Source organism: Blennius ocellaris (assembly GCF_963422515.1).
Source record: "Blennius ocellaris genome assembly, chromosome: 1".
Taxonomy (NCBI): Eukaryota; Metazoa; Chordata; class Actinopteri; order Blenniiformes; family Blenniidae; genus Blennius; species Blennius ocellaris.
The window spans coordinates 890441-903342 of record NC_137650.1 but is presented as its reverse complement, the minus strand read 5'-3'; the positions used below and the strand labels follow the sequence as shown (position 1 = coordinate 903342).

Sequence of the window (12902 nt, the reverse complement as noted above, 5' to 3'; positions counted from 1 at the left end):
TCCTCCTCCCTTTGTGGGATTTCTTTCCAAACACATACATGTCACAACGCTGAGGCGCCTTTCATGTTCGTGTTTTGTCTTATTGTTGCGCAATCACTTCAGCATTTTTGCACATTATATGATGGAGCAACACGTGAACTGTGATTCTGATTGTGATTTCTTCGTACAGTCTGCGCAGCAAACTTCATGTGGTGGCAGATTGATGTCGTGCGGCCTGTGACGCGCACGCACACACACACGCACACACACACGCACACACACACACACACACACACACACACACACACCACACATACACACACACACACACACACAGTTCATGTGCTTTTTCTGCAGGAGCGTCAGAAGCAGCTGGAGAGTTTGGGGATTTCTCTGCAGTCATCAGGGATCAAAGTAGGAGACGACAAAAGTTTTCTAGTTAACCTGAATGCTGACCCTGCCCTTAACGAGCTGCTGGTGTACTACCTGAAGGTACACACACACACACACACACACACACACACACACACACACACACACACACACACACACACACACACACACACTTGTGCTAAGCAGGATTGAAGCGAAGTGTCTAAAACAACTCGCAATTCTTAGTTACAGGAAGTAAACTACAGTGGTGCATTATGGGTCGCGAGCAGGTAGCTCAGGAAGCTGAAGAAAAGGATCAGAAAGCAGGGAATCTTGGTTGATAGGCAGCTCTCTTGCAGATGTGGTCACATGACTTGAGATTATGTTGTTTGTCACCATGTTGTTAGTACTGACCAATCAGTGAGAGACATTCTCTTCTTTGTGCTTTTTGTATAAAATACACTGTGAAATTAAAAGTGTGGGTTTTTTTGTTGCAGTTTGGTTCATTAAGACTAAAAGTCTTTTTAATCCAAGCAGGAGTTCCTTTGCTGATGGTTCTAAACTACAGAACCACACTGCTGTTTGTTAGTACCTCAGAGGACATTCAGGTTACTTCCTGACAGTTGTGTCCCCATGTGTCTGTTGTGTGTCAGGACCACACTAAAGTGGGCTCTGCAGACTCTCAGGACATCCAGCTCTGTGGAATGGGGATCCAGGCAGAGCATTGCATCATCGACATCACGGCCGAGGCCGCTGTCATGCTCAGCCCCCTCCGCAATGCCCGGTAAGGACGGCCGGCCCCGGCAGACGGACCCACCTGATTCACGTGTTCACACTGCTGTTTCAATGCGGTGCTGTCTGTCATGTTGCAGAACTTGTGTCAACGGTTCTCCGGTGAGCAGTGCTCTGCAGCTGCACCATGGCGACCGCATCCTCTGGGGAAACAACCACTTCTTCAGGTAAGCACACGTCACAGCTTTCATTTCTCAGGTTACCTTTTCCTTTCAAATCATTTAGTGCTCTCAGTTGCTACGGTAGCAGTTTGTTTTTCCACCTTAATTGGATTCTGCCATATTTAGATCTTTTCATCTTAACTCTCAGTGGGGGGGTGATACTATTCCAACTCGGTGATGCATTTCACCAGTACATGCTTGGATTAGAGTAATGGGGAAAAAAACATCATTGGTGCAGGCTTTGTAACAGATTTATTTTTCTGACGGTGTTGACTGATCCCAGAGGAAGAGCTTTCTTCTGCAGCTTTAAACAAAGTGTTAAGTCATTGGTCGGTGCATTGAGAGAAGACTATTTTGTTTTATGTCATGTGAAGGATCAACCTGCCGAAGCGGTGCTCTCGTGTGGCAGAAGATGAGGAAGGTGAAGTGATGAAGAAGAGTGGTAGCAATGAGCAGCTGGATGCAGACGGTGACACAGCCAGTGAAGTGTCCAGTGAAGTCAGCTTCTCCTACGAGTTCGCCCAGACAGAGGTCATGATGAAGGCCCTGGGCAGTAACGGTAAGGCTGTGGTGCCGTGGTGGGGTGTGGGTCCCGGTACTTCCTGCCGCTGATGGCCTGTGCTGTGCTCAGACCCCATGCAGGCCGTGCTGCAGTCTCTGGAGAGGCAGCACGAGGAGGAGAAGAGGTCTGCTCTGGAGCGGCAGAGGCAGATGTACGAGCAGGAGCTGCAGCAGCTCCGAAAGAAACTCAATCCCGATCGTCTGTCCTGTGGAGGGTCCGTGTCCATGCAACAGGGTCCGGGGCAGCAGGCTCACTACCGCAGCCTGGAGAGACTCAGCGTGGGAGGAATGAGCCATTCCACCAGCGCCCAGAGCCGACTGAGGCAATGGAGCGAGGACAGGTGTGCAGCACACCAAGAGCTTCAAAAGCGACGAGCACTGTGAGCCACTAAACACGCCCCCTCTGCTCCACTCCTCGCCTGCAGGGAGGCGGTGTTCGTCAGGAGCCTGCGCAGGCTGAGGGAGCAGATCGTCAGGGCCAACACCCTGGTACAGGAAGCCTGCTTCATCTCTGACGAGCTGGAACGACACACCGAGTACAGAGTCACTCTGCAGATCCCAGCCGACAACCTCAACGCCAACCGCAAGGTCTCAGGGAGGGAGAGAGGGAGGGAGGGAGGGAGGGGGAGAGAGAGAGAGAGAGAGAGAGAGAGGGAGGGAGGGAGGGAGGGGGAGGGGGAGGGGGAGGGGGAGGGGGAGGGGGGAGAGAGAGAGAGAGAGAGAGAGAGAGAGAGAGAGAGAGAGAGAGAGAGACTTCCCCTCAGTCCATAGTGTGTGTGTGTTCAGAGAGATGCGGTGCTAAGCGAACCAGCCATCCAGTTGCGGCGGAGGTGTCGGGGGAAGCAGATCTGGAGTTTGGAGAAGATGGAGAACCGTCTGGTGGACATGAGGGAGCTGTACCAGGAGTGGCAGGACTACCACCAGCACCATCCGGACGACCCAGTGGGTTTGGGTTACTGTCTCCTTCCTCTGCACAATCAGACCTGTGTGTTGACCATGCTGTTTACCACCTGCCATCTCATTCACAACACCCACACTTGACCCAGACTTTGTCTGTTCTGCCTCTTTGATCCTTCATGTGTCTTCTGTGTTGGTACCACTTCTCCACCAAGAAGAACCAGGTGTTAGTTCGGTTCCTGGTGCCAGTGCTCATTCGGTTCCAATTGGGCTCCTCCTAAGAACTGGTTGTTTTTCCATTCCAGTAGCAGTTGAGCAGAGCCTCTAGTGGAGGCTGTGCAGGTGGAGCAGGTGCTGCAGCCTGCTGCATTCACTGTCCTGCCGAGTCCCAGAAGCTCCCTCCAGCTCGTCTGGGCTGAGGGCAAAATTCCAGTAAGCTCTGGGTCTGAATCCACTGCTGCGTTTATGTCGCCTCCATTGACAACAAAAAAACTAAATGAAGACACTTGGCTGCGCTCTGGACAACCCCGCCCTCAGACCGTTGGTACTGCTTAGCAGCAGTTTAATGAGTCTAGAGAACTGGTTCCAAGTCAGGATCTGGATCTGAAGCGCACCTGGAACCAGCTCTCTGGAACAGGGAAGACCAGATGATGCTCAGGCTCACGATGCAACGTGGTTTAGGAATCTTCTGAACTCAGTGTATTAAAACAAGCCAGATGAAGACTCTGTCCTCAACGTAGGACACAACCACTCACCCTGAACCCTTTACCTTCACATGGTCTTGATGAATAGGACTTTGAGTCCTTCGTCTCACACACACTCCTCCTCTGTCCAGGTCATGCGCTCGTATTTCCGTCGAGCAGACCCATTCTTTGACGAGCAGGAGAACCACAGTCTGATCGGCGTTGCCAACGTTTTCCTGTCCTGCCTCTTCTACGACGTGAAGCTGCAGTACGCTGTTCCCATCATCAACCAGAAGGGGGAGGTATACACACACACACACACACACACACACACACACACACACACACACACACACACACACAAGCAGTTTGTGCTTTAGTGTTCAGTGTTCACAGCAATGAGTCACACTTATCAACCAATAAATGCACAGATCAGCCAGATGTGCTTTTGAAAGCTATTTGCTGAAGTATTTTAAAAAGTTCACATAAAAGTGGTTCTGTTTGTGCTGCAAGTTTGACTGAAGCCATGACACAGATGTGTCTCTGATATCAGGTAGTGAAATGCAGTCTGTGGGCTAACAGGCTGTGTGTGTGTGCAGGTTGCAGGGCGTCTGCACGTAGAGGTGGTGAGGGTTGGAGGAGGTTTGGAGGAGAGCATGGCAGGAGGAGAGGAACCTGACAACAACCAGGACACAGACGTTCAGGACCGAAAGCTGGTCTGCATGGTAAGACGTCTCCTCCTCCTCCTTCTTCTACACTCCTTCTTCTTCCTCCTCCTCCTTTTTCTTGTCTGTGATGGGGAGCGTGAGCCGAGTCCACAGGTTGTTTTCCAGTATTTCACCCTGCTGACAAGGTGCTGTTGACAGTCCTGCATACTAACCACTGCAGGACAACTGGTGCAGTGTGACCTGCCATAATAAAGTGTATTCACACAACAACACCATCCACCTCAGTTTATGGTGTTATTCCTCTTGTGGAGCAGTTTTGTGACTTTGTTGTTTTTGATATTGTTGTCTTGGTTTTTGTGCTCTTGTTCTATATAAAATAATTAGAACAAATGTTTGTTATTCACCACACAACATTTTCTTTTTATGTTTGAAGTGTGTATTATTTTGAAGGTGCAGAGCAGGAAACAGGAAGTGTTGCACTTCAGTCATACTGCAAAATATCTATTGTACTTGTTGGTACTGTGATAATGACTTATTGTGCATTGAAATCACAACATTGTACTTGAAATGACTCTTGACCTTTGAACCCTCCATAGATCAAGCTCCTGCAAGCCACAGGTCTTCCCCAGTACCTGTCCAACTTTGTCTTCTGTCAGTATTCCTTCTGGGACCAGCCTGAGCCCATCATCGTGGCTCCTGAGGTGGACCCGTCGTCTTCCTCGCCCAGCTCCAAAGACCCTCACTGCATGGTGGTGTTCGACTGCTGCAAGGTGACTTGGGAGGAGTCTAACCACCGCAGCTCCACCGTGCCCTGTGTAATCACAATGTGTTCACTCTGTGCTCACACTGGTCACCCTGTGTGGTCACACTGTGGTCACACTGGTCACCCTGTGGTCACACTGTGGTCACACTGTGGTCACACTGGTCACCCTGTGTGGTCACACTGTGGTCACACTGGTCACCCTGTGGTCACACTGTGGTCACACTGTGGTCACACTGGTCACCCTGTGGTCACACTGTGGTCACACTGGTCACCCTGTGTGGTCACACTGTGGTCACCCTGTGGTCACACTGGTCACCCTGTGTGGTCACACTGTGGTCACCCTGTGGTCACACTGGTCACCCTGTGGTCACACTGTGGTCACACTGTGGTCACCCTGTGGTCACACTGGTCACCCTGTGGTCACACTGTGGTCACACTGGTCACCCTGTGGTCACACTGTGGTCACACTGGTCACCCTGTGGTCACACTGTGGTCACACTGTGGTCACCCTGTGGTCACACTGGTCACCCTGTGTGGTCACACTGTGGTCACACTGTGGTCACACTGGTCACCCTGTGTGGTCACACTGTGGTCACACTGGTCACCCTGTGTGGTCACACTGTGGTCACCCTGTGGTCACACTGGTCACCCTGTGGTCACACTGTGGTCACACTGTGGTCACCCTGTGGTCACACTGGTCACCCTGTGGTCACACTGTGGTCACACTGGTCACCCTGTGGTCACACTGTGGTCACACTGTGGTCACCCTGTGGTCACACTGGTCACCCTGTGGTCACACTGTGGTCACACTGTGGTCACACTGGTCACCCTGTGTGGTCACACTGTGGTCACACTGGTCACCCTGTGGTCACACTGTGGTCACACTGGTCACCCTGTGGTCACACTGTGGTCACACTGTGGTCACCCTGTGGTCACACTGGTCACCCTGTGGTCACACTGTGGTCACACTGTGGTCACCCTGTGTGGTCACACTGTGGTCACACTGGTCACCCTGTGTGGTCACACTGTGGTCACACTGGTCACCCTCTGTGGTCACTCTGTGGTCACACTGGTCACTCTGTGGTCCCTCTGTGGTCACACTGGTCACCCTGTGTGGTCACGCTCTGATGTCACCCTCTGTGGTTACTCTGTGGTCGCACTGTGGTCACACTGGTCACCCTCTGTGGTCACTCTGTGGTCACTCTGTGGTCCCTCTGTGGTCACACTAGTCACCCTGTGGTCACACTGGTCACCCTGTGTGGTCACGCGCTGATGTCACCCTCTGTGGTCACTCTGTGGTCACACTGGTCACCCTGTGGTCACACTGGTCAACTTGTGTGTGTTGTAGGAGCTGGCGGTGTCGGTCAGTGAAGATTTCATCGAGTACCTGACAGAAGGAGCCGTGGCCATTGAGGTTTATGGACACAGACAAGCTGACACAGGAAGACATCCTGCTCTGTGGGACCTCAGCATCATCCAGGCTAAAACACGCACACTACGAGACCGGTACACACACACACACACACACACACACACACACACACACACACAGCACCAGTCTCCGGGGTCCTGACAGTCCCTCCTCTGGCAGGTGGAGCGAGGTGACGCGCCGTCTGGAGATGTGGATCCACATCTTGGAGATCAACGAGAACGGAGACTTTGTGCCGGTGGAAGTGGTTCCTGCTAAGGATGTGTCCACCGGGGGCATCTTTCAGCTCCGACAGGTGAACAAACTTTCAAACTCACCTGCAGTCAAACATCAGAGGAAGAAGTCATGTGTCATACTCATTTAGAAAAAAATAGATATACCAATACAGGTTCCAGCAGAAAATTCTATGTTACCTGGCAGCCATTTTTCTATTTTGTAGGAAACATGGCAGCTGCCAGCACTGATGCATAACCTAAGTGGCTATGTACCTTTTATTTTTTATTTTCCGTTTTGTTGTCAATATGTTTAAAAATGTGCTGAGTAAGCTTTACAGATGGTTCAGTAGAGGTGTGTGGGGGTGCTATTAAGAAAGTAATGTAAAAGTTCTGTGTGTATATTGTTTTATTACGTTTGAAAATAAAAAGGTATTGTAACAAAAAAAAAAAAAAAACCTCAGAGGAAAAGACGATAAACATCCTTTTTCTCTCTTGTTATGCTCCGGGGCTCCAGGGCCAGTCCAGGAGGATACAGGTGGATGTGCACTCGGTGCAGGACTCGGGCACCATGCCTCTGATAGCAGAGGTCCTGCTGGCTGTGTCTGTAGGCTGTGTGGAGATCAGAAACTCCACAGCCAATCAGGAAGCAGATGAGATGGACAGCTATCAGGTAGACCTGCTCGAGACTCTCCTGTTTCACCAGGTGAGAAATGAAGTCAATGAACAGAGTGCTCTGTTGGACAGGAGAGAGATCTGGAACGACTCCGCGGGCAGTGGCTGGCTGCCCTCACCAAGAGACAGGAGTACCTGGACCAGCACCTGCAGAGCCTGCTCAGCAAAACAGGTACACACACACACACATACACACACTCCTGTGACACAGAGTTGTGGATAGTTGTGTGTTCCAGAGTACTCAGTGTTCTGTGATTGGCTGTTTATCCAGAGAAGACAGAGGACGACATGGAGAGGGAGGCTCAGCTGCTGGAGTGGCGCCTGACTCTCACTGAGGAGAGAAACGCCGTCATGGTGCCCTCTGCTGGCAGTGGCATCCCTGGAGCGCCGGCTGAATGGTACAGAGCACACACAGTTGCTCTGTTAGTTTAATGGAGCTCTCAGAATCAATGTGAGGAGAGAGGGGGCTTCCTCTACACCAGGGGTAGTGAACTCTGGTCCTCCAGAGTCGTAGTCCTGCACGTTTTCAATGGGTCCTCACGTCAACACAGCTGACAGCAACTAGTGGCTCATTATCAAGCTTTGTGCAGAGCCTCGTCATGATAAAAGTGTGGCGTGTTTGAGCAGGGAAACATATAAAACATGCAGGGCTGCAGCTCTCAGTAACCAGGGTTCCGTACCCCTGCTATGCACGTTGGTTAGAAACATCGAGTGAGCTGCAGGAAGGGTATGATGAAGGTCTTCATGTCATCCAGCTGCATGTTGACGTTGGTGTGTTTGTCGGCAGGGTCCCTCTCTCGGGCATGGAGACTCACATCCCCGTCCTCTTCCTCAACCTCAAACGTATGTAGACCGACCTCAACACAACCACTCACGTGGAATTCCTGCACACGGTTTGTTCTCATTCATATCTGTCTGTCTGCAGCGGATGATCTCAGCTCTCAGGACCAGTTTGAGGTGCCGGAGGCTGGAGGCTGGGACGCCACTTTAAGTGGAGAAGACGAGGATGACTTCTTTGACCTGCAGATTGTTAAGCACTATGACGGAGAGGTGAGGATAATAACTCCATCAGAACAAGAAGAAAGTTCTGACACTCCACGGTCTGGCCAACAAAATGATGTTATTTTCTTCCCCAAGTTCGGCAGGGCGAAACGTCCAGGCCAAAGTCTCTCGGTGGTTCGCAAAATCTTGTGTCATTGGTCAGACTTTACTTGTTAACGTCCACATTCTGCCACAAGTCCATGGGAGGGCTGTGCGTTTCTTATTTACGCTGCACACACATGTTTCAGCTCACTAATGACTATCAGTCATATTTTAATCATGTTTGGCAGGTAGCCTCGCTACTGTGTGAGCCCTGCAGCTTGTTAGCATGTAGCATGTAGCCTCGCTACTGTGTGAGCCCTGCAGCTTGTTAGCATGTAGCATGTAGCCTAGCTACTGTGTGAGCCCTGCATCTTGTTACCATGTAGCCTGTAGCCTCGCTACTGTGTGAGCCCTGCAGCTTGGTAGCATGTAGCCTAGCTACTGCGTGAGCCCTGCAGCTTGTTAGCATGTAGCCAAGCTACTGTGTGAGCCCTGCAGATTGTTAGCATGTAGCATGTAGCCTAGCTACTGCCTGAGCCCTGCAGCTTGTTAGCATGTAGCCTCGTTATTGTGTGAGCCCCGTGCTCATTAGCGTGTAGCATGTAGCCTCACTACTGTGTGAGCACCGAAGCTTGTCAGCATGTAGCCTAGCTACTGTGTGAGACCCGAAGCTCGTTGGCACATAGGCTCGCTGCTGTGTGAGCCCCCAAGCTTGGTAGCATGTAGCAACGTAGTACAGACAGACAGAGGTACTTGGTTCTCCTGAACGCAGGTCTGTCAGGTCCTGCAGTTAAAACTGTTAAAACCGAACCAACATGGCGGCTCGGGCTCAAACTTTCGCCTTCATAACGGAATCTATTTCTGGAAACATTTGAAGTGAGAAATAAGCCGTGCAGTTGAAAAGGTAAAACACTGCTTCACAGACATGTGGCTGCAGTGAGAGGCGTGGCCTGCAGTGATGGGGGTGGCCTGTGGTGAGGGGGCGTGGCCTGTGGTGAGAGGCATTGTCTGCCCTGAGGGGGCGTGGCCTGCAAGTTCGACAGCTTCTTCTCAGAGTATGAACTCTCCTGCCGAGCAAGAATTTTTTTCGGCATCTGACGTCAGAACTTTGTTCTTCATTCTTTGTTCTTGTCCTCCTGGGAGTCGCGGAGCCTTTGAGAGTCCCACTCTGCTAGTGGCCTGCTGGTAAACCCTCCTCATTTGCATGCAGGTAAAAGCTGAGGCGTCGTGGGACTCGACGGTCCATGAGTGTCCCCAGCTCAGTCGCGGGGGGTCGTGGCCCGAACAGCGTGTGTACCTGACGGTCCGGGCAGTGGTCCAGCTCAGCCACCCCGCCGATATGCAGCTGGTGCTGCGGAAGAGGATCTGTGTGAACATTAACCCTGGGCGCCAGGGCTTCGCACACAGCTTTCTGAGGAGGATGTCCACCCGCAGCACCATCCCAGGCTGCGGGGTCACATTTGAGGTGGTGTCCAACATCCCCGGGGTAAGGCGCAGACAAAAAGCCGCTTCTTCTCATGACATCAGCACAGATGGTTGAACAGAACTCTGTCTCTAGGATGCCCCGGGTTCAGAAGACAGGGAGATGCTGGCTCGACTCGCCGCCAACGCTCACAACAGCCAGTCAGCTGATAACAAGGAGGCCATTGAGAAATACCTGCGCAGTGTTCTTAGTCTGGAGAACATCCTGACTCTGGATCGACTCCGACAGGTTAAACTCAGTTCACTTCAACCTTTGACCCTGTCAGCATTTCAGCTTGTACAACTAATATTCAGTAAAAATAGATTTCTAATCAGCAACAGCAGAACAAAACAGCAGTCACTGCTATTCAACCTTTCATTCACTCTGTCAATAAATCTTCATCTCTCAGCATTCTGTCCTGTCCTCAAGCTTTATTGTGATATTCTATGTTCATAGTTCAGTTTTCAGCGGTATTCAGTCCAGACAATCGTGTGTGTGTGTGTGTGTGTGTGTGTGTGTGTGTGTGTGTGTGTGTGTGTGTGTGTGTGTGTGTGTGTGTGTGTGTGTGTGTGTGTGTGTGTGTGTGTGTGTGTGTGTGTGTGTGTGTGTGTGTGTGTGTGTGTGTGTGTGTGTGTGTGTGTGTGTGTGTGTGTGTGTGCGCGCCAGGAAGTGGCGGTGAAGGAGCAGCTGGCCGGCAGAGGAAGGAGCCACAGGAGGAGCATCAGCTCTCCTTCCGTCCACAGAGTAAATGAGACACACACTGGTCATGTCTCATGTTCAGATCTCCTCCTCAATGTCTGCTGACCTCTCTGTCTCCACCTTGTCCTCTTTTCTCCTCCGTCTCCTCCTTGTCTCCTCTGACCTCAGCTCTCTGGCAGCAGACAGGACGTTTCCTCCACCTGCCTGCTGGATGACAAGGTAACTGTTCTAATGCAGGCTGAGAGGAATGACTCCTCCTTCATGTCTGAAGCCCCATATACACATCAATGAATATGAGTGTATCTGCAAAACTTTCTTAACTTTTGGGGGGTCCGTTGACACGACACTCGTGGTCGGATCCAGTGTATCCGTGAAGCTTTTATACCGGCTTCCAAGGTGGAAAGATTCTTTCAAGGTCGCAATTCCCTCCTGCAGATTGCCGGAGGCTATGGAGTTCTGTTAGTGCACATGTGCATCTCTCCCCCTCCCTTCCCCTTGACAATACTTCCTTCTTCTCATGACCCTGTAAACTGCCTGTGCCAGTGGTATTAGTCACGGTCAGTATTCTAGTTTTATTGTCCACATCAGTAGTTTTATAGTTGAGACTCTCCCCTGATAGCATCCAATTTTGTTCAAGTTTACAGTGTGTTGTTGTGTCTGTTTCATTTCATTACAATAACAAGCAACGGCGCCCTCCCATCGCCCGCCATACTAACTACATCGCTGTCAGTTTGTCCGCTGCTGCAGTGTAAACGCAGCGGATTACGTGTTGTCACGTGAAACATTGTCGTGTAAATGGAGCATGAGTGTTCTTGTCTTGCTTTGCTCAGGGTCGATGGGATAGTCAACAGGACATCTTCATGCCGTCCCAGTTCCAGCGCACTCTGCCACGCCCTGCCTCCTCCCCCTCCACCTACTCCACCTCACCCTCTTCCAGCCCGTCTCCCTTCGCCATCCCCCCACACAGCCAGGAGCCAGAACAAGGTGAACCTTTTCTTCTGTTTTAAAGTCTCTGTCCTCCTCCTCTTCCTTTCTGTCGTGTTTCTGCAGTCTGACTTTAAGTCACACATTCTGGAATAATAGCTCAGCACTTTGTGCCTCTGTGGAGGTAAAGCCTGAAAGAGATGGTTGGATTGATGTTCATGTCTGCTTTTGATCAGTGCATTTTAAACGATTAGCCATCATCTTTCAGTACAGAGGAATAAAGAGTCACTGAGCTTTTATCGTTCAGAAGACTTGACCTCTGCTTCCTGCAGCAGTTCACCTGATGCTGAAAGTAAAGGCTGGTCCACAAACTGCAGGATTCTTCCTCTTCTGATCTCATAGTGAGGTGTAACTCCAGAGCTCAACAAGCTAGCTGATTCTTCAGCAGAGTATCAGAATCGTTATGCTCATTATTACAAATCTTACATAGTCAAACGTGACTTCAGCGTAAACAAACACGGCATGTGCATGTACACAAACATGTTGCCACAAATCAACCTTGGGCCAATATTATGACTCCGGGTTTCCTCTTATTGAAGTAACTTCAGGATTAATTCTGGGTTTTCCGTACTGCAAAGCAGATTCAGTTCTTACCAGGATCAATCACTCCGGTCCTCCGATGTCCAACTGCAGAGCATAAAAGCACCTTCTCCTGACCAATCAGATCTCTGGGAAAATGACCTGCCTACTTGTTGCAGCATGGCCAAAATAACTTTGCACAACATCACCAAACTTAAGTTCTGTCTTTACTTTCCTTCGTGAACAGGGTACAATCATGGTGTAAGCACATTTCTTCAGTCCAGCTTCTTCTGCGGTTCAAGCTCTGAACATAGCTTCCAATAAGTAACATGAGGCGAGTTCACCCTCTACTGGTAAACCTTATAACATTTTTACAACCTCCTAACAGCCTTAGTATTGCGTATACCACATCTCCCCCACCTTTATGCAAAGCCCCATCTACGGTACTATGAACAATATACACAGTACTAACACATGCCTAATAACAAACTGAAAATGACTTGGGCAAACCTAAGCAATATTCTTTAACTGTAAAGTTCTTTAATAAACAAAATCTTTAAGGTGAACAGGTGCATGTCTCTCTCGTAGAACGCCTCATCTCTGTTTCACATGGTAAGACATTGTCAGTCTGACCCTCAGGGGGAGGAAGTATCTGATGACACTTCCTCTGCACTAGAACTCTGCTGTTAAAACATTGATGGTTGCTGCATCTCAGGAACAACCTTGTCTGGCAACAACACTAAGCTTTTGTCTTTCTCCACGTTGAACACGAGAGCTGTCAATCTTGCTGTGACCTGATCTGTGTGCCTTTTCACAACTTAACCAGTACTGACACCAAGTGTGTAGGACAGGTGTCCTGGTGAACCTTGGATAACACCAGGAATCCATTTTGGTCCATAGGAATAGTTCCCGATGAGAACATCATCTCCCCATGTGACTCCTCTCGCTTTACTGCGGGTGTCA

At 50.3% G+C, this 12902-nt stretch overlaps 1 protein-coding gene across 2 annotated transcripts in view; it reads left to right on the top strand.

Moving 5' to 3' along the window:
• The window catches only part of LOC308132966 (kinesin-like protein KIF13B), a 76724-nt gene that overhangs the window by 51723 nt on the left and 12099 nt on the right, over positions 1–12902 (top strand). For both annotated transcript variants that reach the window (XM_080500200.1, XM_080500199.1), the window contains exons 13-34: positions 337–471; positions 1005–1135; positions 1224–1310; positions 1679–1863; positions 1936–2206; positions 2291–2453; positions 2652–2807; positions 3598–3747; positions 4045–4170; positions 4710–4883; positions 6225–6382; positions 6468–6600; positions 7035–7190; positions 7265–7364; positions 7464–7590; positions 7980–8035; positions 8118–8242; positions 9486–9761; positions 9834–9986; positions 10404–10481; positions 10605–10655; positions 11267–11420. In XM_080500200.1, the coding sequence (XP_080356326.1) occupies positions 337–471; positions 1005–1135; positions 1224–1310; positions 1679–1863; positions 1936–2206; positions 2291–2453; positions 2652–2807; positions 3598–3747; positions 4045–4170; positions 4710–4883; positions 6225–6382; positions 6468–6600; positions 7035–7190; positions 7265–7364; positions 7464–7590; positions 7980–8035; positions 8118–8242; positions 9486–9761; positions 9834–9986; positions 10404–10481; positions 10605–10655; positions 11267–11420 (3145 nt within the window). The remainder of the gene's footprint in view (positions 1–336; positions 472–1004; positions 1136–1223; positions 1311–1678; positions 1864–1935; positions 2207–2290; positions 2454–2651; positions 2808–3597; positions 3748–4044; positions 4171–4709; positions 4884–6224; positions 6383–6467; positions 6601–7034; positions 7191–7264; positions 7365–7463; positions 7591–7979; positions 8036–8117; positions 8243–9485; positions 9762–9833; positions 9987–10403; positions 10482–10604; positions 10656–11266; positions 11421–12902) is intronic.